Source organism: Thunnus albacares, chromosome 10 (assembly GCF_914725855.1).
Source record: "Thunnus albacares chromosome 10, fThuAlb1.1, whole genome shotgun sequence".
NCBI lineage: Eukaryota > Metazoa > Chordata > Actinopteri > Scombriformes > Scombridae > Thunnus > Thunnus albacares.
Genome location: NC_058115.1, coordinates 3,417,719 through 3,439,552, shown reverse-complemented (window position 1 = coordinate 3,439,552; position 21,834 = coordinate 3,417,719). Strand labels below are relative to the sequence as shown.

At 38.4% G+C, this 21,834-nt stretch overlaps 4 protein-coding genes across 10 annotated transcripts in view; 2 read left to right on the top strand and 2 right to left on the bottom strand.

Annotated features, from left to right (window-relative positions):
* Positions 1–290: 290 nt before the first annotated feature.
* Positions 291–8,293, bottom strand: setd7 (SET domain containing 7, histone lysine methyltransferase). Of its 2 annotated transcripts, XM_044364099.1 has the most exons (8): positions 8,183–8,293; positions 6,297–6,426; positions 4,837–5,038; positions 4,517–4,706; positions 2,656–2,737; positions 2,433–2,550; positions 2,134–2,291; positions 291–1,180 (listed from the first exon to the last, which is right to left on the bottom strand). In XM_044364099.1, the coding sequence occupies exons 1-8, from the start codon at positions 8,220–8,222 to the stop codon at positions 988–990; spliced, it is 1,113 nt and encodes a 370-aa protein (XP_044220034.1). In that variant the 5' UTR covers positions 8,223–8,293; the 3' UTR covers positions 291–987. The 2 variants fall into 2 exon arrangements, with proteins under 2 accessions (XP_044220034.1, XP_044220035.1); XM_044364100.1 differs by lacking the exons at positions 291–1,180; positions 2,134–2,291; positions 2,433–2,550 and adding an exon at positions 2,983–3,033 and having other exon boundaries at positions 2,657–2,737.
* On the top strand, positions 8,056–11,953 carry mgst2 (microsomal glutathione S-transferase 2). 4 transcript variants are annotated; one of them, XM_044364104.1, is made up of 5 exons: positions 8,216–8,294; positions 9,736–9,800; positions 10,181–10,280; positions 11,279–11,365; positions 11,554–11,953. In XM_044364104.1, the coding sequence occupies exons 2-5, from the start codon at positions 9,740–9,742 to the stop codon at positions 11,660–11,662; spliced, it is 357 nt and encodes a 118-aa protein (XP_044220039.1). In that variant the 5' UTR covers positions 8,216–8,294; positions 9,736–9,739; the 3' UTR covers positions 11,663–11,953. The 4 variants fall into 4 exon arrangements, with proteins under 4 accessions (XP_044220037.1, XP_044220039.1, XP_044220036.1 ...); XM_044364101.1 differs by having other exon boundaries at positions 11,213–11,365; XM_044364103.1 differs by having other exon boundaries at positions 11,213–11,388; positions 11,554–11,666.
* A 1,347-nt stretch (positions 11,954–13,300) lies between these two features.
* LOC122990313 (short coiled-coil protein B-like) lies at positions 13,301–21,390 on the top strand. 2 transcript variants are annotated; one of them, XM_044363632.1, is made up of 5 exons: positions 13,301–13,504; positions 14,123–14,191; positions 14,546–14,626; positions 16,329–16,467; positions 18,795–21,390. In XM_044363632.1, the coding sequence occupies exons 2-5, from the start codon at positions 14,176–14,178 to the stop codon at positions 18,823–18,825; spliced, it is 267 nt and encodes an 88-aa protein (XP_044219567.1). In that variant the 5' UTR covers positions 13,301–13,504; positions 14,123–14,175; the 3' UTR covers positions 18,826–21,390. The 2 variants fall into 2 exon arrangements, with proteins under 2 accessions (XP_044219567.1, XP_044219568.1); XM_044363633.1 differs by lacking the exon at positions 18,795–21,390 and having other exon boundaries at positions 13,327–13,504; positions 16,329–18,755.
* The window catches only part of zgc:154054 (Alpha-1,3-mannosyl-glycoprotein 4-beta-N-acetylglucosaminyltransferase B-like), a 23,336-nt gene continuing 22,590 nt past the window's right edge, over positions 21,089–21,834 (bottom strand). For both annotated transcript variants that reach the window (XM_044363630.1, XM_044363629.1), the window contains exon 15: positions 21,089–21,533. In XM_044363630.1, coding sequence (XP_044219565.1) covers positions 21,516–21,533 — 18 coding nt within the window. In that variant the 3' untranslated portion in view covers positions 21,089–21,515. The remainder of the gene's footprint in view (positions 21,534–21,834) is intronic.

The following is a 21,834-nucleotide window of genomic DNA, read 5'->3' as shown; positions in this document are numbered from 1 at the left end:
CTCTCTGAAAGTTTCCCATTTTACGTCTTTTACAAAAGCCCAATTAAAATAGGTAAAAAAAATTCTTCATTTTTAATATTGATAGCAACATGAAATGGTACACTATTTTTTATCAGAATGGCAAAAATACACAACTGCATTATATGACAAATGAGGCACATGAATTGATTTTTTTTTTTAATCTTGGACTTTATTTTGTATGGTATGAACACAGGTCATTAGGTTAGAAAAAAATGGAACCAGCTCACAGGTATTTCCTGTAGTAAACCTTCCATTATTTTCTCTCAAACTTAAATTACTAATCACTTCCACAAATCCCAGGAAATTCAGTTCTTTGCCTGTTTCACATATTATAAATAGCCACTGTATACACTTATTTATTTTAAGCTAAGTGAATAAAGTTACACTTTTATATGTATGGGTCAGACAGCTAGATTAGTTCAAATGAAGTGTGAGCTAAACAGTTTAAACAAGTAAGAGAAATACTGTGTGGTACAAATAGTGCTGTTAAACTCAACACTTTGAGCGGAGCCCTGTTAATTAAACTGCAGCCGCTGTGTAAAACAATCTACATACAGTCAAGAGAATATACAGACAGCGAAAACTGAAACCAATGGTAGTAATTTGTTGTCATACTGTAAATTTGAAAGCACCAAAGATGAGCATGTGAATTTTTATTTTTATGAGTAATATGTGATGAGGAAGTCAAAGGACATTTTTGTCAGGACAGCACCTGCACCCACTGACATTTCTCCTCTAATAACATTTGGTGTCTTGCATAGTTCTTGTGTTGCTTTGGCCCTGGATCTCCAAAGCCTGAATTGCTCAAGCTGTATTCCATTTGAATACCATATGAAGCACAGTAACTTCTCCCATATGTATGGTGCGGTATGCAGCTGCAGGGGATAATGCTCCTGGAGTTTTGTAAGGTGGTAGGTAGCACAGGTAGAGGGGTGTCTTATTGTCCAGAGGTATTCATCTGTATCCTCATTGGCCAGTGGGAGCCGCCTGTCTCTGCTGGAACACCGTGAGCTCCTGCTTGTACCAGTCAGGGGCCTCTGGGCCATTCTTCCCCATTGGATCATGATCATAACCGTAGGCAACCGTTAGCTCCTCATCTTTCTGCACAGGCCTCACGGTTCTGATGCACTTGATTGGCCCAAAACGAGGGTGGACAAACCTTTCAGACAAGAAATATAACCACACTAAATTTGTCATGCTTTATTAATGGGATAAGTTAAGTGATGGGGAACATACAACTATAGGCATGTTATGCCTTTATTAAATATTTGACAGTAGAGAGATGGGGATTGACATGCAATAATGGGCCCCAGTTAAACTGGAACCAGAGACAATGCGGTTCATGGAAAGCATTTTGAACCCCCAGCCCACCAGCAATATATCAAATGTCAATGGAATTGTATAATGGCAACATCATTGAGTGATAATTTTTTTCTGACATCTAAATTAATAATTTCAAGCAAACTGCCATTTAAAAAATGAGTTATTACTGTATTTAAATATGAGATATTTTATGTGATTTCATTGTCTCTGACTTTTAGTTTCTCTTTAAGCAAGTAAGACCAGTAAAATGTTGTTATCTCCAAATTCAACTAGGATTGGTTTGTATGTATGATAATATCTGATTTTGATTGATGAAAGAAGATGTTTGCCCTATATATAGTTCTGCAAAAATTTAACTGGACTACTAAATTAAATGTAACCATGTTTGCATTGACCTTAGAGCACTTCACTCCAGAGGTCACAGTCATTGCAGGCCTTTGGTCTGTTTCCTTTGGTCTGAATCACAGGATGAGTTGCAGTTAGTTAGTTAGTTTGGTTACATTTAAATTTAGTTAGTTTTCGTCATGTTAACTTAAGCCAACAAGGATAAGAAGTCCTTAAAGTGGTCAGACAATGTAAACATCTACAATGATGAATAGGCAGTCTCTATCTGCTGAGGAAGACCATGTTGTATGAAAGCTCCGGAACACCTACTAAACAGACCTTGTGGTGAGACTTTTTTGTCAGATCAAGATTCAACTTGATCAAGATTTTGAATTTTTTATTTTGATAATGTATAATAATGATGATGTAATGATAATGTATATGCTTGTGTCAGTGTGTACTCACGGGTCATATTTGCAGTTGGGGGTGAATGAGTGGTTCGCCTTGTGACCCAGAGAGGCACAGTATCTCTCCATCTGGTCAAACGGCTGAGGGACGTCGAGCACAGTGTCCTCGTCCAGAGAGATTGTGTTCCCGTTCAGCGCCCAGTCTCTGCTGTCCACCTGAGTGAGTCCATGAGGTGATGGAAAAAAATGGTTTAAATTAGGATCAACACTGCAAGAATGAACTATGAAAACAAAGTAAAACAACACATTATATCATTTAAATGAGCTTCTTTTGTACTGGTGCAGCGTCTGTCATACCTCAGTGTGTGTGATGCGTACTCCGTTATAAAAGGCCATTACAGTGTTTGTCTCAGTGTCTGTCTTTGCAAACAGACCCTGTCCTGCTCCTTTGATCGTAGAGTCTGCCACAAACACCCTGTCACACACACACACACACACACACACACAGGAACAATATGGTGAGAATAAAAACAACAGTCTTGACTTTGCTCTAATATTATTCTGTACAAAGATGACCTACCTCTGGCTCTCATAGGGGTCGGGGAGCAGAGTGTGGGTGCCGATACAGGTGGATGTGGACTTGTCGTATGAGTAAACAGCACCTTCAAAACATCATATATCAAATTTTGTGAATGCCTCTCTCCAGTGCAGAACTACAGGAAAATCTGAGTGAAATTACAGCATGATGACTCCATCAGTTTCCAGCACATCACATTTGATTACAACATCATTAAAATCAAAATAATGTGCACCATGATTTCAAAAATACATGTAGTTAGCTAAATGAAGCTCAAGTATGATTGTTTACAATTCAAATTCAATCAAAAGCCAATATTTTTTTTTTTACCTGTTTCATATATTGAACATTAGAGAGCTGAAGTTTACAGTATTAGGGCCACTATGAAAAAAAAAAAAACACAAAAGTGGACATTTTGAGAATGAAGTCATATTACAAGAAAAAAATGTATCATTTCAAAAATGAAGTTTGAATTTTTTTGAGAAAAAAATTGTAATATTTAAGAAATAAAGTTGTAATTTTGCAATTTCTTTGAGAAAAAAAGTTAATATTTTGAAATGAATTCAGAGTTGTTCAAGGAAAAAAAAGTCATAATAGCTGCTTTGAGAGTAAAATGTTGTATGTAATGCTTGTAAGCTCCTGTCACCTACAGTTCTTTTAACTAGAGAACATTTGTTTGGACTGCTCCTCTGACCAGCTGCTGTGTTTTACTGTGTCTCTCAGTCGCTCTGTCTGGGACTGTCTCCTATACTCCAGGATGTTTCACATTGGAACTATGTGGACAATAAACCACACAAAGGTGAGATTAATTCCTTATTGGAAGTGTTTGTTTCAGTTTCCCAAGAGGAGAAGAAGCTTCAAGGATGAGGATTAGTGGTTTGTTTGGCAAATGTTCATCTTGTTACTGTTAGTGCTCCATCTCTGATAAAGATCAGTGCACAGCCACTTCCCTAAACTTTTGCCTCATCCAGAGACAGTCCCAAACAGGGTGTCTGTCAGGAAGTCGTGCCACTGTATTGGTCTGCACAGCAGACCATAGTACAGGCAGAGTGTGGCTGACTGACTCATACATCGTGTGACAGGTTTTATTTTTCTTTGATAAAGATCAACCTGTAACTTCAGGTTAACATCACATTTCATTCATCATCTGTGGGAATAGAGTTTGACATACATGGGCATTCACCAGACAGGCAGGGTCTAATAAAAACCCTATTGTGTTGCATTATGGGAAGTGTAGGACATATCATTTTTGTAGCTCGACCCCTGTTAGGGACTTAAAGGATATCTAGGCCTGATTCAACTTTGACCATTTCTTACTTTATCTGTCTCTTTCTCTTGCAGGTCTGACAACTTGGAACACTAAATTACTGGAATATCCCTTTAAGTATAACAAAGTTATTATAGCACATGATTTGGATATCCAAACTGATAACTCCTCATTGGATTAGCTTCCTTGTTCCTGCATCACTGCCACAAAACTAGGAAAGGGAAAAAATATTTCAGCTTATACCAATCTTTATTTAAATTAACTATATGATACTGTTAACCCTAAAATCTCAATAAAACAGATGAGTAAAGTGATTGCTTAACTATACACTGAAGAAGGATGTCAAGATGTTCCACTAGGGCTGGGCAATGTGAAGATAATAGAACTGTGTTTTGCATCTGAATACAGTTTATACTGAGCCAACTATCCCTTTAACATACCAGCTGTATTTGAACATGTACATTAATATTCTTGTGCCTGAAAAAGGGTTGACAGAGCAGACTGTTATCTCCTGAAAGCACATATGCAAAATGAACCAGTACAACAAACTAGCGCTGACTCAACTTCAGCGAAGCATTAGATGACATCACTACTTACTGTTGGGTGTGATTTCGAAACGTGGCCTTCCAGTCTCATGGGAGATCAGGGTGGCGAGTCGAGCCTCGATCAGCTCTCCGTCCACGAAACTTCCGTAGAGAGCCGTGTGTCTGTCGGGGTAGATGTACGCCACGGAACCACCGGTCATCTCCCCGTCCTCATTCACCCCCCCAAACACACAGCCCCCATCCTAGATGCACCACAGTACACACCAACATGCACAACACACACAGTTAGCAAAGATCGTCCATAAGCGTCACAACTTGTTTCTCAATATAAAACATAGCCAGTGCGCTGTAGTAAGCACTGAGCTGACTCACAGGGTAGTAGACCCAGCATTCCCCACAGCGGTTGTTGTCTTTGTACTGGCCCTTGAACACCAGGCTGCCCTCTCCATTGAACTCCTGAGCAGGCCCGTTGAGCTCACCATCCACATACGTCCCATGGAGGACACCCCCATCTTCATATGTATACAACCCCTGGCCCTGCAGAGCATCATCTACATAGAAACCCTCCAGGGTACTGTGGAGAGGAGACAGAGAGGGGAGAGCTTTGAGTGGTTGGAAAACTAGAAAGGCACTATATTAATGCAGCCCATTTATCATGTATATTCAATGTAGTTTGAGAAAACAAATCAGGGGAGTTTAAGAAGAAATAATGCCATGAAATCATGTCAAAGAAACAAAAAAAGTAACGTGGTAATATTTGGAGTGTAAATTTTGAAAAGTAAAAAGTCATAATATTTGGAGAAAAAAGACTAAAGCTGTGACATTTCACAAAAAAACTCTTGAGATTACAGTCTTTATATTTGGTCATAATATTTGGAGAAAAAAAGTAGTATTTTGAGAAAAAGATAGTTGTCATATTTCAAGAAAAAGTCTAAATATTGAGAAAAGTTATGATATTTCAAAAAAGATGATGAAACATTGTAAGAATAGATTTGTGATACTTAAATAAAAATATAATATTCTGAGATTAAGGTGCTTATATTTTGAGAATTACATTGTAACTGTGATAATAACATATGTTCAGTATTACAGATGTATGTTAGGTCTGATAATCTGCATGAGGATACAGACTATAGTCGATCTACCCTCCAATACTGACAAAATATAATTTATCACACACACAAAAGAGGGAATTACATCATAACGTTACATAAAAACTGGGTAGACTGCATTACATGTGCATGTTTTAGCATTTTATGGGCAGTACATAGAAACTGTACCCAAGCTTTTCTTTTGGAGCCTGTCAGACGGACGATGATATTAGCAAGATATCAGCGGAGCATTTAGGGTCACTCAATGCAAAGCATACAACTATAACAGCTGACTCTGGCTGCCTTCCACATCATTCCAAGAGTCATAGTGTCCACTGGGTGTCATCCTTTTTCAGTGCAGTAAACCACAAACCTGAACTTGATGAACCTTTTGTTTGGCTCAGTGTTTGGCTCAGTGTTTGGCTCGGCTGTGTGCTGTCTTGCTGCTGTTTGTGAACTCATACATTATTTAATTGGCTCCAATTCATTTAAATGCTCTTGTTCTTGTAATATATTGATCTAATTCTCAGAATATTATGACTTTTTTCCCGTAGCACTAGTTTTTTTTTTTCTTCATAACATTTCTACTTCATCCTCAAAATGTCTGATTTCTTTTTTCTATCTACCCTCACACTCACTTTCAGGACATTCTTGTGAATGTAAACACAACTACAGTATGTTAAGAATGGAGCCATGACAATCAAATATCTGTGGTGAATTTCTGTTTTATCTTTGCAGTACCTTCCATCAAAGAAGAAGAACTTGCCCTTGCCATTCTTCTCTCCGTGGGTGAAGTGTCCTTCAAAACGATCACTGGATGAGTAGGTCACTGTGCAGAAGCCATGGGGCTGACCATCTTCATCCAATGGACCTAAACACACACACAGCCAAGTTGAGTCTGATGATTTGACTCGACTGAATGCATTCTTGCTTTTGCTTTTGTATCTTTGTTCTTTTTGCCTCATGACACTCTTACCTGATTTTCAGCACACACTAGCAGCATTGTACAGAGAAAACACAGTCTGATGAGATTAGACACGGTACTTTCTCTAATCAAAGCAGCACTATCTGGAATATATTTGGATTTCCCTCAGGAGCCTTTAACCTCGACACCACACCGCCCCCAACTACTGATTTATCACTTAGTAGGCCTCAACTCATATCCTCCTAGAAACTAAAAATACATTGGACTTTGTTAATTAACTTTGCTAGAACCTAAACTTAACTAACCTGTAAATGTTTCTGTAGATATCCTCAGATCCCTGGTCAATTAAAGTCTACCACTGTCTAAGCCTGCCTTAACTTTTGCCTTAATGCCGTCAAAGTTTAATCAAAGATTACTGAGGATGCACACCACTCTATCTCCACTGATTCATTTACAAGTGCCCCCTAGTCCTAGTACATGTAAAATGGATACACTAAATAGAACTGAGACACACTGCACTTAAAATATACAATATAAGTCTAGAAAGTTGCATTCATTTTTTACACTTGACAAACAGTTGCCTAGAGACAACATGAACATTCATTTGGAGTCAGGTATCAGGCCACCTGACAGACCCAGGTTCCATATTTATTCCATCTATCTGATAGAACCCAACAATCAAGTTGCGGGTTAGAAAACCTAAACACATAGAGGTGAGTGGAAGTGCAGTGTTGGGTGATAACACTCTGAGTTTATCACTGTGAGCGACTCCTTTCACGGTACATATAGTCACGTGATCAACTGGTAAAATACACATTTGAAGATGATGCATTGTTTTCAAATTTTCATAAGCTTTGCTGGCTGGTTAACCAGTGCTGAAAAGACATGTCAACTAAACATAAGAACCTGGTGTGAGTTAATTTACCCACAATATAGCTCAAATAAGCAGCGTCTATAGAAAGAATGATCTAAAGTAGCAATGGTTTGTGAAGTCTGCCATTGACCCTCATTATTTTTTAGTTCATGTTCATTCGATATTGTGTCTTTCCCAGGAGGAGGAATGACAAGTTCATTTTTAAAAAAAGATTATGGTGGTGGCTCATAGGCATGCCGAAGAATTCAAGATAACAATTCGTAAAAGTCGTCATATAATGTTCCACGACACGTGTTACTTACCTTTTTTTTTTTTTTTTTTAGGAAAAAAAGAAGCAGAGTTTACGTTTACGAGTTATACAACAGGAAATTGTACCATATAACATATAATTCATCAAACACTAATACTATGGCGGTTCTTCGTGTCTGTACATGATACAAAGTATCCAAACACCACACCTTTTCATGCGTTACACTGTTGCTAATTATCATAAACTGAGCACACGTGTAGCACACTGACGATCGCTAAAAAAAAAAATTAAATTGTAACCTTTTATCTCATTTACATATATTTCCTTCCTGGTCTAATATTTCCAGCAGCCCAGCTGGCAGCGGGACACTGAGATGACCCAGGCCGCCCTCTCTCGCCTGTCAAGCGGATTTCCTTCTGAAATCAAGTCCCTGGCGCTCCAAGTTACCGTGCGGGCCCACTGACTGACTCATGGAGATTTACGGAGAACTGATAACACATGTCAACAACGTCGTCGTTTACAAACGTTTTGAACAATGTGAATAATGTCGTGGTTTACGAACGGCTGATGTTTCTTACCTTCCACAACCTCCTCTAAGTTCTCATCATCGCTGTCCATGCTGCAGGAGTCTGCTGGATGTCCACAGCGCTGCTTTTCCTGCTGATCCTGTCACCATGGGGCGTCAGCTGGGTATGGCAAGATATGACAGCTGACCTGACTTTCTAACCTTAATCCACATTTGATCCCGGTAGTTTTAACTTTATAATGAAATGCACAGATCACACACAAATTGGCACAAGTTTTATTTTTTTTTATTTATTTATCTGAAGTCAGTGAAAATGAGGCTACCAATATCATATTACAATTATGCAGCCATTACTCTGGCCCCTTGTCTGTTATTGATGCCCTAGTTTCCACTTGTGATTTTAGCACATTCTCTAATTTTATCAATCAGTTCTCTCATATGTGAGAGTAAACCAGCCTTTTCCTGGCTCATATGTGTTTCTCCTCCTGGTGTGGACCCATGAAATGACAGGAGGACCTCTGCACTTTGGAGAGGTGTTACCAGTTTGGTGAATGTAAAAGCCTCTTTTCTCAGAAATCATTTCAATGTGACAGTGCAACAATCAGCTGTCAGGGTGTGCTCCCCCTGCTGGAAAGGACGAGGTGACCAACTATGTGGAGATATCTCATTAGTTTGGTAAATATGAGAAAATAGGTCAGTAGGAGAATTTAATGATGTCTGCTATGGAGTTTTTGTTCATGTGAAAGTCAATTTGTCATATTTGGTATCTCTGGAATGTTTGGAGTGTCAATTTAAAGCTGCATTGATCAATTGTTGATCACCAGGGGGCAGAAAAACATTATAAAACAGATAGAGCCTCCACTGTATCACAATCTTATAAAGTTGTTATAGCTAAAGAAAACTATTGCCTCACATTCAGGCCAGCAACGTTATTGTTCATTTTAAATTTTGCTTCTATCCACCTGATTATATTTGTCTTTTTATAAAAGATTTTGGTCTCCTGCAATTTTGGCAAAAACCAAACCTGTTGTGTTCAGCAGCCACTCTGTAACTTTGTCTGCCTGCTTTTTGGTGACGGGCAGGTAGCAGGTATACAGTCGGTTTATCAGAGCTTTTTTTGCTGGAAACTGCTGCCTAAGGGAGTTAATGAAAGAGGCTCAAACCGAATCATACAAGAAATATGTGGTTTATAAAACCAAAACAAAGAGCTGAAGGAGGTCGACCATACAACATGCATTATGATGGACCCACTTGGTCTGGATCCAAGTCTTGCCGATACAGTGCTAAAGCTAAAGCTTTTAAGAAAATAAAGATAAATCATTTTACGTTGCATCTTAAAGCACATTTCTTTTTAGCGAATTGTATCTAGCACCAACATAGACCAACAGGTATTAGGTTTCATGAAAAAAAGGTATACACTTTGCGTGCACAGGCATTCCCTTCTCTCATTTATCCAGTAGCAGGGCAGGGCTTTGTGAACACAACATGACAGCACTTGTAGTGGGATGTGCTAAAGTTGCTGTCTCCCCAGGAAGTACTTCCTTCTTGTACCTGTTTCTTATGTAAAGTTGACATTTTACTAGAGGCAAACTGTATTTTCCGCAGAGCGATGGCAACTGACTCCCTGTTTTTGCTGGCTGCAGTGTCCCTCCTGTCTGCCCTGCAAATGGGTGAGCTCTATATGTCAGCATACTGACTTAAACATAATTGTTCAGTAATGGGAGGTAAGAGGGGTTGTTCATTTACCAATAACTTTTCTCACGCTCTCATGTCACTGTGGGGGTGTTTTGTGATCAAATCTGAAATAGAAACTGTACCAGTAACAGAAGACAAGTCTTTTAACTTTTCTATTTCATTCAGTGATCTGAATTAGGTTACTGAGATTGATATTTAAGTGACAGTTTGAAGACATATGTCCGTCGTAGGTAGGCCTCTAGCAGGCTGAAAACCTCTTTGTACTCCTTGGATTATGGTACGGTAATAGATTATGTTTTGTTTGAGTCCTTGAATGAGCTCTCATCACTGTCACTCCATCACTGTCTCCTCTCAGGCTACCTGGCCCGGCGGGTGGGATTGTCCAGAATAGCCCATAAAGTCATGCCTCCCTCTGTCACTGGACCTCCAGAGTTTGAGAGGACTTTCCGTGCACAGTAAGAAGACTAAGACCTCTTTTCCTAAGCAGATGTCATGTCCCTTAAATCAAATTTGAAAGGCACCTGTCAGCTGCATGTCACATGCCTCACAGTATATTTGATATATGAGTGAAACCTCTCGACATTTGATGTATTGCTGTCAGATATGATACAGATATTCATGTCTCCCTCGGGATGAATGAACTTCCTTAACTTTTCATCTAGCGCTATCATTTGGTTAAAGTTGTTGCAAAACTGATTCCCATCAGCTGTACTTTGTGTTCAGTACTCATTAGCATGCTAACATGCTAAACTAAGATGAACATGGTAAACATTAAACCCGATAAACTTTAGTATATTGTAGCCATTGTGAGCATGTTGTCATGCTAGTGTTAGCATTTAGCACGGCCTCACAGAGCTGCCAGTATGGCTGCTTGTCTCCCAAAGGCTTTTTGATAACGCAGGTGGTCTTTGATGGATATAATACTTCACATTTTGTTGGGTGACATATCTGTACATATCTCAGCTGTGAATTATAAGCTGTGTGGTATTTCTAATATGAATTGATTCACCAAATATCTCAAATCTGCACTGAAACTGTGTCGTGGAAGATGGTGACCATGGTGAACATTATACCATTATATCAGCATGTTAACATTTTCATTGTGAGCATATTAGCAATCTGATGTACAGTCTCACTGAGCCACTAGCATGGCTGTAGACTCTTAGTCTTGTTCACTGTTAAATACACACAGTGAAACGTCACCTCTTCCATGGTAGACTTAGTGCTTTTTCAGAGGCTTTTGCACTTGAGCAAGACTACAATTGGTGGAAACCATTAAATACTGAATGAAAATACTGACTGTCAGCACTAATTATCAGTTATCCAGAACTGTAAGTTGACAAAAATCACATCATTCTGAAAGTTGACTCTCTGCTTATGTTTGCAGTCAGAACTGTGTGGAGTGTTACCCTGTGTTTCTGGTGACACTATGGACATGCGGTGTGTTCTTCAGTGAGGTGGCTGCAGTTGGTGGAGGACTGATGTACATTGTTGCCCGGCAGATATATTTCAACGGATACGTCAAGTCCACCAAGAGAAGGTCATTTGTCAAACTGATATCAGGTTTTTTTTTTACAAAATGGTTAAATCTGGGATAGAGTTTCAAGTAAAATATGTCATAACATCAATATACTGTAAGTCTCAAATAAGAATGGCCTTTTGTTAAAGTATCCAATGAGTGACTTTCCACAGTGTAAAAATGCTGACTGGGTTCTTTTTCATTTTCAGGTTACCTGGTCTCCATCTGACTTTAGCTGTCTTTGTCACTCTGTCTCTACTGGGTTTGACTGGGATACTGTGTGGAATACTACACAAGTACTTTAACATCCACCTCTGAAGATTTCAGTTCCGACCAAGTATAACAGACCTATGAAAGGAGGGTTACTTCAAAAATACAGTTGTTCACAGGATACTTGTGTTTGCAACTCAAATCACAAATGTTATCTTTTTCAGTTCTGCACTCAAACCCCAGGGTCAAAAATATTTCATTGTAGACTGTAAAATGCATTGTGTTTGCTCAACCTCCCAAATACCTTGAAGTCTGACACACATTTCGTGTAATAACCTTAATAACCTTTGTGTTGGATGTCCCATTTTAATTAAAAGAAAGGTCAGTTTATCAAAAATAAACATGTTTTTTCGGTTGATCTTTTTTGTACTCCTGTAAAATGTGTAATGTGTAAATAATCTTTAACATACAGGTGAAGTTCATCTCCTAATCTTCCTTTCAATGTTCTCAATGTACACACACTATATGTACATTTATGCATACATACAGGTGTATGCAGTACCTATAGTTATATGGCTGCTTACACTGTGTAGGCAGCATACTTTCATATATATAAATACAGTTATATATAAGTATGCTTATGGAGATAGATACAAATACATAGATACAAATATAAATTTCACAGACTGTACATCTGAGGAGATCTATTTATCTATTTACCTCCAACTCACCCCCCAAATTTGATACATATTGACTTAAATGCCCTTGAAAATATGATTTTGTACACAGCAATGTAGGGGTCCTATGACATGTTGTGCAACCCTTCATACATGATGTGCATATATGATGCAGAAGTTAATGCTTTATGTAGTCTACTTCTTGGGATGCTTCATGGAACTATGTTTTCAGACTTGTGAACTGATTATATTGGTGATATTATATAACAAGCCAAATCAGAAAAAGGAAAAAATGGCTGGTATACATTTATGTACAATAGAATGCATTTACACCCGCAATTAAAAGGTAGAGGCAAAAGAGTGGTTTACTCTATAAAGTAAATCAAACACACATTTACACATTTCTGTGCATTTAGCGCTGTCACACAAACAGGTTCACAATTTTTCAAGTCTGTCATAAAACAACAGTCAGGAGCCCAAATGAACATTGAAACATGTTTTTCTTGCTGTAATCATTCCTCCTGTTCATACTGACCATTAGAAGATCCCTTCATAATGCACTTACAATGTAAATGATGGTGGACAAAATCAACAGTCCTCCTTCTGTGTAAAAATGTATTTAAAAGTTCATCTGAAGCTAATATGAAGCTTCAGCGTCCAAATGAGTCAAATCAAGTAGATATCTTTCACTCGTTACAGTCTTTTTAGTGCCAAAATCCCTCTTTTTGTTACTATACTTCCACCGCAGCTCAACAGGGAAACACTGTCTGAGGAAACACAAAGAGGGAATTTGATGCTAAAAAGACTGTAAATGTGTCAGATATCCACTTGATACAACTCACTCAGACTGCTGAAGCCTCATATAAGCGTCACATCAACTTTTAAATTCATTTTTACACAAAATTGTGAATTTTGTCCCCTATTACATTGAAAGCACATTTGAAAGGGATCTTTTAATAGCCAGTATGAACAGGAGGAATGATTACAGCGAGGAAAACCTCTGTCATTGTTCATATGGATACCTGACTGTTGTTTTAATACAGATATGAATTGAGGGTGATGTGGGCTGCAGTTGTGTTGCTTTTCCGTCCTGCGGTCCTGCGTCGTCCTCTGGCGGCTGTATGTTGAGGCGGCCTGATGGAGGCGGATTGGACAGACTGAACACAGCTGACACAAGCTGACTCAAAACATTTACATATACATACATAAAGCGTTCACATTTTCTGTGGACACTGCATTTCAGCGCAGCAATCATTGTTTCTCCTGTCTGAAGGTAGGGTTATATGTCGTGTGACTTCACTGTTTAATTTATTTATTGTAGGTGGTAATAGCTTTGTGTTCAGGAGATGCTAAATAGCATCCGGCTAGCGTGTGTATAGCGGGCCTGTATCTCCGGAGTTTGTTTTTTCCGCCAGCTGGCCTGCTGGTTTATTACGGCTATCTAACAAACAAACCGTATTACATGCCTCTCTGTCTGTCTCAGCTCTTATCAGCCTCGCTTCAGGGTTAATAAGGCAGGCTCGTATTATTAATGGCATCATCCATCCACTCTGTACTTGCACACATACATGCATATCAAACTCCATTTATGAAAATAGATTTTTTTTTCTTTTTGGAAAACTCATACCTTATATAGGGAGTGTAGGTCTTTATGTGAAACACTGTGGCCTTAAGACAAATTCGGCTTAATGTTACCATTAAATTTCACTTTGTTATTAAATTATATCCTTCAAATGATTGTATGTGACAGTACTGACTGCCGCCCATCACGGTGTATTCTGGTGGAAGTTAATGGGAGTTGTGAGTGTCAGAAAGCTACAGGGTCATATTCAACAAGGTGAGGTGTACTTTTTACTGTTGACAGACATTAAACTGTAGATATTTCATATAGTGTTCCTGAGAGTCGCAGCCCTGCATTCCAAAAAGGAAGACGAGTACTTCACCATGAGCTCAGACGATGGTGAGACATCACACACACACACACACACACATACACGTTGTCCTAGGTCACTTTTGGGGACATTACATAGACCTACATTCATTACTTGGATATTTACCCTAACCTTAACCATAACCACTGACCCAAAAATCAGCTTTTCCCAATTTGGGACATGGATTTTGTCCCCAGTTGGACAAGCCATACCCAGTTAACTGGTCTTTAGTCTGAAATCTGTCCCCAACAGTATTCTATGACACACACACACACACACACACAAACACACACACATACATACATACACAGTCTGTATTCAGATTACATGTCAGTCAGTGTATGATGTTTGACTCTTGTGACGACCCTGTTGCACGGCTGCAGGTGACATGGAGAACCAGGCTGAGCTGGAAGAGAAGACAAGGCTGATCAACCAGGTGCTGGAGCTGCAGCACACTTTAGAGGGTAAGACAGACAGACAGACACAGGCATACACACACTTTCATTTATCTACAAAGTCAGACAGTCAAACTGACCATCTATAGTATTAAATACAAGCAGCGTGGTACAGTATTTTTGATTGATTTTGAATCACATAATTGAGATCAGATTTTATTATATCTTGAGACAAGTCTCAGTGTTGCTGTAAAGGTTGGATGTCACATAGAGAGTGTTGTGACTACAGTATAAAACACGGCTGCATAGATTAACCTCCTCCTTCAATTATGTTGGCAACAACTACATGGTACTGTGGTGTGAAGAATGAGATGATCCTTCTGTTTGTTGTTACCACAGCAACTAATGTTGATATGTTAACAATGCCTCAACACAAATGTCATCAGGTCACTTGCAGACAACAGTGAGGACAATGAGTGTTTGCGTAAAGAAATGCCTGCAGTCTCCTGGTGTTTGTGTTTCACAATTATAGTTTATAATTAAGTATAATTAATAAGTATAATTTCCACCACAGGAAATTAATGACTTGTATCGGATATTACTTGGATATTACAAACCAATATACATGTTTCATTCAAAATGTTACATCATTTTTTGACAGATTTCAAAAAAGTCAGCAAATGAAAATGAACTATTATGTTTTCATCAGCAGCTTTGGTTTGAAGATATAAGGGTTGCATCTGCTCAACCCAACTTTTCCTTATCAAAGTGAACAAACAACTCTTTGTCAGAAAACAGAACAAAGGTGCTCCACATGGCAGCCGTGTGAACCGATGTTATCTTGGCACTGATAACAATTGATTCAACTATTTAAAGTTAATGGGGGGAAGGGGGGGGTTGGAATGTCGGTACTGTAAGGTGTATTCAGTGGGTTTCACATTCATGAAAACCAGCGCAGTCAAACAGAAACTGACTAATCGGTACGTTGGGAATTTCATCAAAAGTATGGTTGTAGAAATCCAAAAAATAGATGATTTAGTGCTATTTTCTTCAATTTTCCATTAATAGTGGGCTGTGTGCTCGATGCTGTGCTCTTCCACATAGAAAGGTTGGATACACTTCTCCATTCCTTGAAGCTGGAACAAGCTCCTGCTGAGCTCTCCCAATGCTGATGAAGGCTTACAGCTTTCTTTCCAACTTGCTGTATAATTTTCCTGCAGCAGTTTAAAAAATGTGTTTGATATGGAGGTGTAGCCTGCTAATAAGATTTACAAGTGCATGACACATTTGCTGACTAATCATAATCAACGGCACAGCTATCTGTGCTTGAAGTTCCCAGATCTCAGATTCATATCTGAGCTGCTTTACTGTGAATACATTTTCTGTTTACATTTGAGGTTTAACTCATTCTTTGAAAAGGTCACCATCTACATTGAAACACTTAATACTTGGCTGTGCTGAAACAAAAAGGAAAATATATTGGAATATTTCCCTTATTAGACACTGAACTAATGGAAACAAGTGTCAAATGTTTTTTTTATTAAATTTGCAGATCAACTAAATGGATAAACTGATGCTGTTGAAAATCAAACAAGCAAGTTTTAAGTGAGATGTCTGGCCCATTTCAGATTTTACATGGCTTAGGTGTTTTTTTGTTTATTTTCTTTCTAATTGTCATTGTCTCCTTAGTGCACATGATCAAACAAAATACCCATCTAGATCCCACATACCTGTATAATGTTGCTCAAGATGAATGTTTGTGTGTGTTCAGACCTGTCTGCCCGGGTGGACGCCGTCAAAGAGGAGAACCTGAAGCTGAAGTCGGAGAATCAGGTTCTGGGTCAGTACATCGAGAACCTCATGTCTGCCTCCAGTGTCTTCCAGACCACTGACACCAAGAGCAAACGAAAGTAAGGAGAGCCTCGGAGAACCTTGATCTAGAACCTAGAACACTCTACCCCCCCCCTCCCACACACACACACATTACATAACCCCAACCATCCTGGAATACTGGACTCTGATCATTAACACCATGGGCCCCTGGATGCTGCTGAAGCCTCAAACATGCTTTTGCAAATATCCTGACAGTTTTGAAAGATGGGTATTTGTCATCATACTTGCACTGCTCCATAATGTGCGCATTAGGGGGCAGTATTGCATCTCTAAAATTAGAATATAGAGGAAATGAACACAAAAGAAAGCTGAAACACATTTTCAGTCCTGGACAAATCATTCAGGAAACAAATCTTTGTTTTAATTCGATTAACACCATTCTAAGCTCAACTTATCTGCAGATATGCACAGCAGGTTTTTGAAAGTTAGAAGGTGAACATATGGTGGGAGCTTTGGTGACGTGTTTACATGTATCCTTTCAGAAGCATGTTTTAGACTGAAGTCAGCTGAAACTCAGATCTACAGCTATTCATCTCTCAACCCAAACATCTTGAGTCCCAGTAACCTTCCTGCTAAACAACTGCTATATATGGAGCTAGCGTCCCAAACCATCAACAGATAGCAGATGTTAGAAGTTCTATTAGTAATGTTAGCACTGATGACAGAGTCTGACAAACAGCTAAAACCACACAGTAAAACCAAACAGTTTGGCCTCACCAGTTTCTGTGCAAAACTTTCCACCACCTTATTAAAATCCAGGGCTCTGAACAGAAAACAAGATGCTAATAGCTAATCATCCACTCTAACAGGAAGCTTTACTTTTTTGGGGATACTGAAACATATCTATGCCTTACCTTTGCAATGAGTGCCGTTAAAGGATAGGTCCACATGTTTTCAAGTCTGTCATAAAACTATACTCACATTCCCATATGAACATTGAAACAGTTTTTTATCATTTTAATCATTCTTCTGTTCAAGCTGGCCATTAAAAGATTCCTTCTTAATAAGGCTCCAGTGGAAGTGAATGCAAAAAATATATTCCAAAGTTTATCTGAAGTTAAAATGAGGTTTCAGCAGTCTGAGTTTATCAAACCAAATGGATATCTTCCAAAAAAACTAAATGGCCAGTATGGCTCAGTAGCAAGCAAAACCATGTTTCAGTGTTCAAATGAGCACCTGACTTGTTTTAAGGCAGACTTGAAAAATTGTGAGCCAGTCCTTTAAATGGCACAAAATCAACTTCCTTCTCATGGTGCTCATCCTCTTAGCTCTGTAATTTCAGTTTGTTTTCGACCCTGCACTTTCACACACATTGCACAATGACATTGCTTAGAAACCTGTCTAGAGCACGGCTGTTCATTATCATGGAAAACAGTGTCCAGATCATGTTGAGATTTTATCAAAGCCATGTTGTCAGATGTTCATTGGCTCACAGAGACAATTGGAACTGGTGATGTTGGGCTTCCTCTTCCTCTCTCCGCCACCCCTCCCTCCCTCCCTCCTTCCTCCTCACTGAACAAAAAAAAACTCCAACCAACCACCCTGTTCAGATTTTTATAGAGTTCAAGTGTTTACGTTAAACTTCCCTTTACTCCTCGGAGCATGATGGATCCGGCTTGATGGTGAGTTTCGGCGAGCACAACTTTAAGCGTTTGCTGGTGGGAAGCTGGTGAGGGATCATGTTTGTTGCTGCTGCCTCCCTAACAGTGGAGTCAGCAGTGACAAGGAGCACAGTGCAGGAGAATTGGGCTGCTCCAAATTGGGGAGAAAAAGTGAGAGAAAAAATGTATTTTCCTTTTGTTATTTATTATATATTTCTGCCATTGCCATCAGTACAGTAGGTTTTAGAAATTTGTATTTTTATGTTACATAATAGTTTTATTGTTACTGCTTACAACCTCTCTGTAGAGAGGACGGTCTAAAGGCACATTTTGAAACTGCTCAGTCTTTCAGTACAATGTCACTATTTTGTTGGGTTTTTTTGCTGCTTTTTGAGTTACACTACTTAACAGTGACCTTCACTGTTACTGTTTATAACCGCGACCATGATGTGTCAATTTCATTTTGATCTAAAAGAGTCTTGTGTATGTGCTTGTTAAACTGGCAAAGCCTAGTTTTAGTCTCTCAATAAATCAGTGACAAATATGCATACTACATTTTATGCATAAATGTTAAAGAAGCATTATCTATGAAATCTGAAATATCTTTAACCCTGTTGCATTTGTACATTGTTTACATATAATTGTTTTATGTTGCCATTTGAAATGAATTTGGTTTAATAAAGTGATGATCCTTTTTGATGAAATGTTTGTTTTTATCTTTTTCAAATTCCACATGCTCTCAGGGTCACTAAGGGTGCTCGCAAGGACAAGTGACCCCACTGCTTTGTATTCTGCATTTTCACGTCTGGTATATACTGCATGTATAGGCGGGTGACATATGAAAGGAAAAAGCTGAATAATTGAATGCAGATGGGGCGTTTCATAGACCTGGGGAATCTATGAGAAAGCACTGAGGCAGTTCAGGATCCTCATGGTGGATTAATGCTGGTTTTTACTTTCATTTGTCACCCATGTGTATGTTTGTATGGTAGATAAAACTTTGACAGTTACATGTAAACTGTACCGTGTGTAGTCATTGTTTCAAAGATTCCACATTGACCACATTGGTCCATTCTATACTGAACTCCTGTGCAGGATCTGGTTTCCCAGGAACATCTTAATACCAGCATGTTTGTTGCTTTGGAGGTTAATGGACCGGGATAATCCAAGTGTTAGGATGTTTGGGAAACTGGGTGTAACCTAAAGTCTGTAGACACAGCAGTGATGTGTATCCTACTTTTTCCAGTAGTGTTGGTTTAGATCCTGAACAAAGAGCAGAGACCAGAGTTGGGAATCCAGCAGGTTTGGCATTAGTGCAGTCATTTCTGACATACTGTTCTATGCTTTGTGAATAAAACTGTTTGGATCATCCCAAACTCTGGTTTCTCCTGTGTTGTCTGTGAGGGAAAAGGAGGCGTTTGTCCTTATTTTTCGATGTACCACACTGTTAGGTAGCACAGTAGAGACTACTCCAAGGTCCAGCAAATTAAAGCCCCTATGTGAAAAAATTGATAATGTATGAGTCCTCTTCCCAGTAGCTGGGATGGGTATTGCAGCAGGGTACTTTATAAAAAAATTTAAAAAAGCGTAATTGCATACAAATTCTATACATAGGGGCTTTAAAGGTAATTTGTCACTAAGTATGCGGGCTAATAGATAAAGTATGTCAGACTGATATTAACTTTTAAAGGAAACCAGCCAGTGTTACTAGTATGTTACAGTTATGTTGAATATGATAGTTTAGATTATCTCATGATCTGAGTGTTGTTTTAGAAGGAAGAATAACATTTGTGGAACCACATTTAAAATGTCACAATCTTAAGATAAGTCTGGCATTTTTTACTTATTGCCAACAAATCCCATGAAAAGACAAAAACCAACAATGTATCAGTCTGTCTTCTGATACACTTTGAATTCCCTAGCCTGCCTGTGGCACACCCAAAGCCTGTTTGTTGCAAAAAAATGTGTATGGAGGAGCAAAATTGACTTATATCACTAAAAAAAATAAATAAATAAAAATGTACTCATACATGCTGGAATAAGTACAGAAATAAATACAAATGTAAATAAATGTATAAATACATGCTGAAATACATAATCAAATGCATAACTAAATAATAAATGTTCGTAGTCAATAAAGAAATTTTTATTTCTTTATTTTTGTGTCTGTATGCAACAGGCAGTACTGCAAAGCACAATTGGTCATAAGAGTGTGATTGATTTGGCTCTATTATTTTTGCCTTGCTCCTGGTGTATAAAGATGACTTGGGGCTGTTGGGTGTTTATTTTGACGAGTTAAATGTGCTAAAAATAACATGACAGAAAATGATCTCATGTTGCAAGTTGCAGCTTGCATGTTGCAAACTTGATGAAACTGGCCCCTGACATCTGTGTTTGAAGCACAAATGTCAGCTTGCAAATTAAAATAAATTTTATTTTTTAAATAGTAAATTTAAATTAAATTTATTTCTGTAAATGAAAGTCATTTTTTGTCTGTTTTTGTCCTCCATATATGTAGGACTGACTCAAAAGAAAATACAGTGCTCATGTATGAAACATGTCACCCAGTGAAACCCACTGATGTGCTTTTAACAGTTTTTGTACGATGGAGCTCTATAGCATTGACGAATAAGATATATCAGGCTTTAATCACTGTTGGTTTTGGTAGTTTTCGTGGGATTTGTTTGTAAGAAAAATATAGAATATTGCCAGCTTTAACCTGTAATAGTAAATTTAAACTACTCATGTCAGACTCATGTTTGTGGATAAAACTTCACTTCCTTACCCGGTGTTTGAGAGTCAAATTATTGAAAGCTGATATTAAAACTGTTTTTTTTTGGTTTTGTATTGAAAATGATATGACTTCCTCTATTCCATATTACAACAAGGAAACACATCTGTACTATGTGTATGACAAGTCTATTATTTGTGCTTTGGGGAAACTTGTGCAGTTTTATATTTCCTGTAAATGCAAACAAATAAAAGAAAACCCAAAGACGGCAGCAATTAAATAATCAAAGGACAAGGAACTACTGGATATATTTTCTTTATTTGTTACAACAAAATAAAATGTAATAAATTACTCAGTGGATAACTCTGCTGTTTTAACAATGAACTCTTTGATCAGAGGACTGTCTTTAAACAGCTACTGTGAGCCAGCATTGTGGCCATTTCGGTCACTTCACAAGGGAAGTGGATTTCCTTCCAGATGTAATTACTAAACATTTTTAATATTGCTGTTTGAACTGAACGTACGTCACCCCAGTTTGAATCAGAACAAACATTAAACATAGTTCCACAGTCACAGTCGGTTTAGGCACTTCATGTAAACCTCGTTAACAAAAAAAGAGTCTCTGTAGTGAAAGTCTTTGCTCGGCAGGGAGAGCAGTTTGTTCAGGTGAAGCGATGGGCTTGATGGCAGAGTGTGTGTGCGCCCGCATGTGGTTTCCTCTTCTCTGTGGTCGTCAAACTTTAATGAGTATCTGACAGATAGGAACAAGAGTGAGTGTTAAGCAAACCTTAGCTGCTGTAAGACCACACACGTAAAGGCCTGATGTGTTATTAGATGACAACAGAGTCAGTCAGATCATGGCTTTTAGTTCCGTTTTCAACCACATTTAACACTTACTTCACTATAGCTACTTTTAAACACAAAGATAATATTACATGAACTATCTTCAACAGCTATCACAAATGTAACTGTAGGCAGTCAAGTGTTTACTTCTTTAAATATTAAAACAGAGTGGAATAAAGCAAAAAAGGATGTCAGTAAAGGAACACACC

Coding starts and splice junctions, on each gene's coding strand:
- setd7 (XM_044364099.1), bottom strand. CDS start 8,222: ATGGACAGCGATGATGAGAACTTAGAGGAGGTTGTGGAAG. Junction 4,707..4,836: donor AATGCTGGGTCTACTACCCT/GTGAGTCAGCTC, acceptor TGGTGCATCTAG/GATGGGGGCTGTGTGTTTGG. Junction 2,551..2,655: donor GACCCCTATGAGAGCCAGAG/GTAGGTCATCTT, acceptor TGTGTGTGACAG/GGTGTTTGTGGCAGACTCTA.
- mgst2 (XM_044364101.1), top strand. CDS start 9,740: ATGGCAACTGACTCCCTGTTTTTGCTGGCTGCAGTGTCCCTCCTGTCT. Junction 10,281..11,212: donor GAGAGGACTTTCCGTGCACA/GTAAGAAGACTA, acceptor TTATGTTTGCAG/TCAGAACTGTGTGGAGTGTT. Junction 11,366..11,553: donor GTCAAGTCCACCAAGAGAAG/GTCATTTGTCAA, acceptor TTTCATTTTCAG/GTTACCTGGTCTCCATCTGA.
- LOC122990313 (XM_044363632.1), top strand. Junction 14,627..16,328: donor GCTGCAGCACACTTTAGAGG/GTAAGACAGACA, acceptor GTGTGTGTTCAG/ACCTGTCTGCCCGGGTGGAC. Junction 16,468..18,794: donor GACACCAAGAGCAAACGAAA/GTAAGGAGAGCC, acceptor ACATGCTCTCAG/GGTCACTAAGGGTGCTCGCA.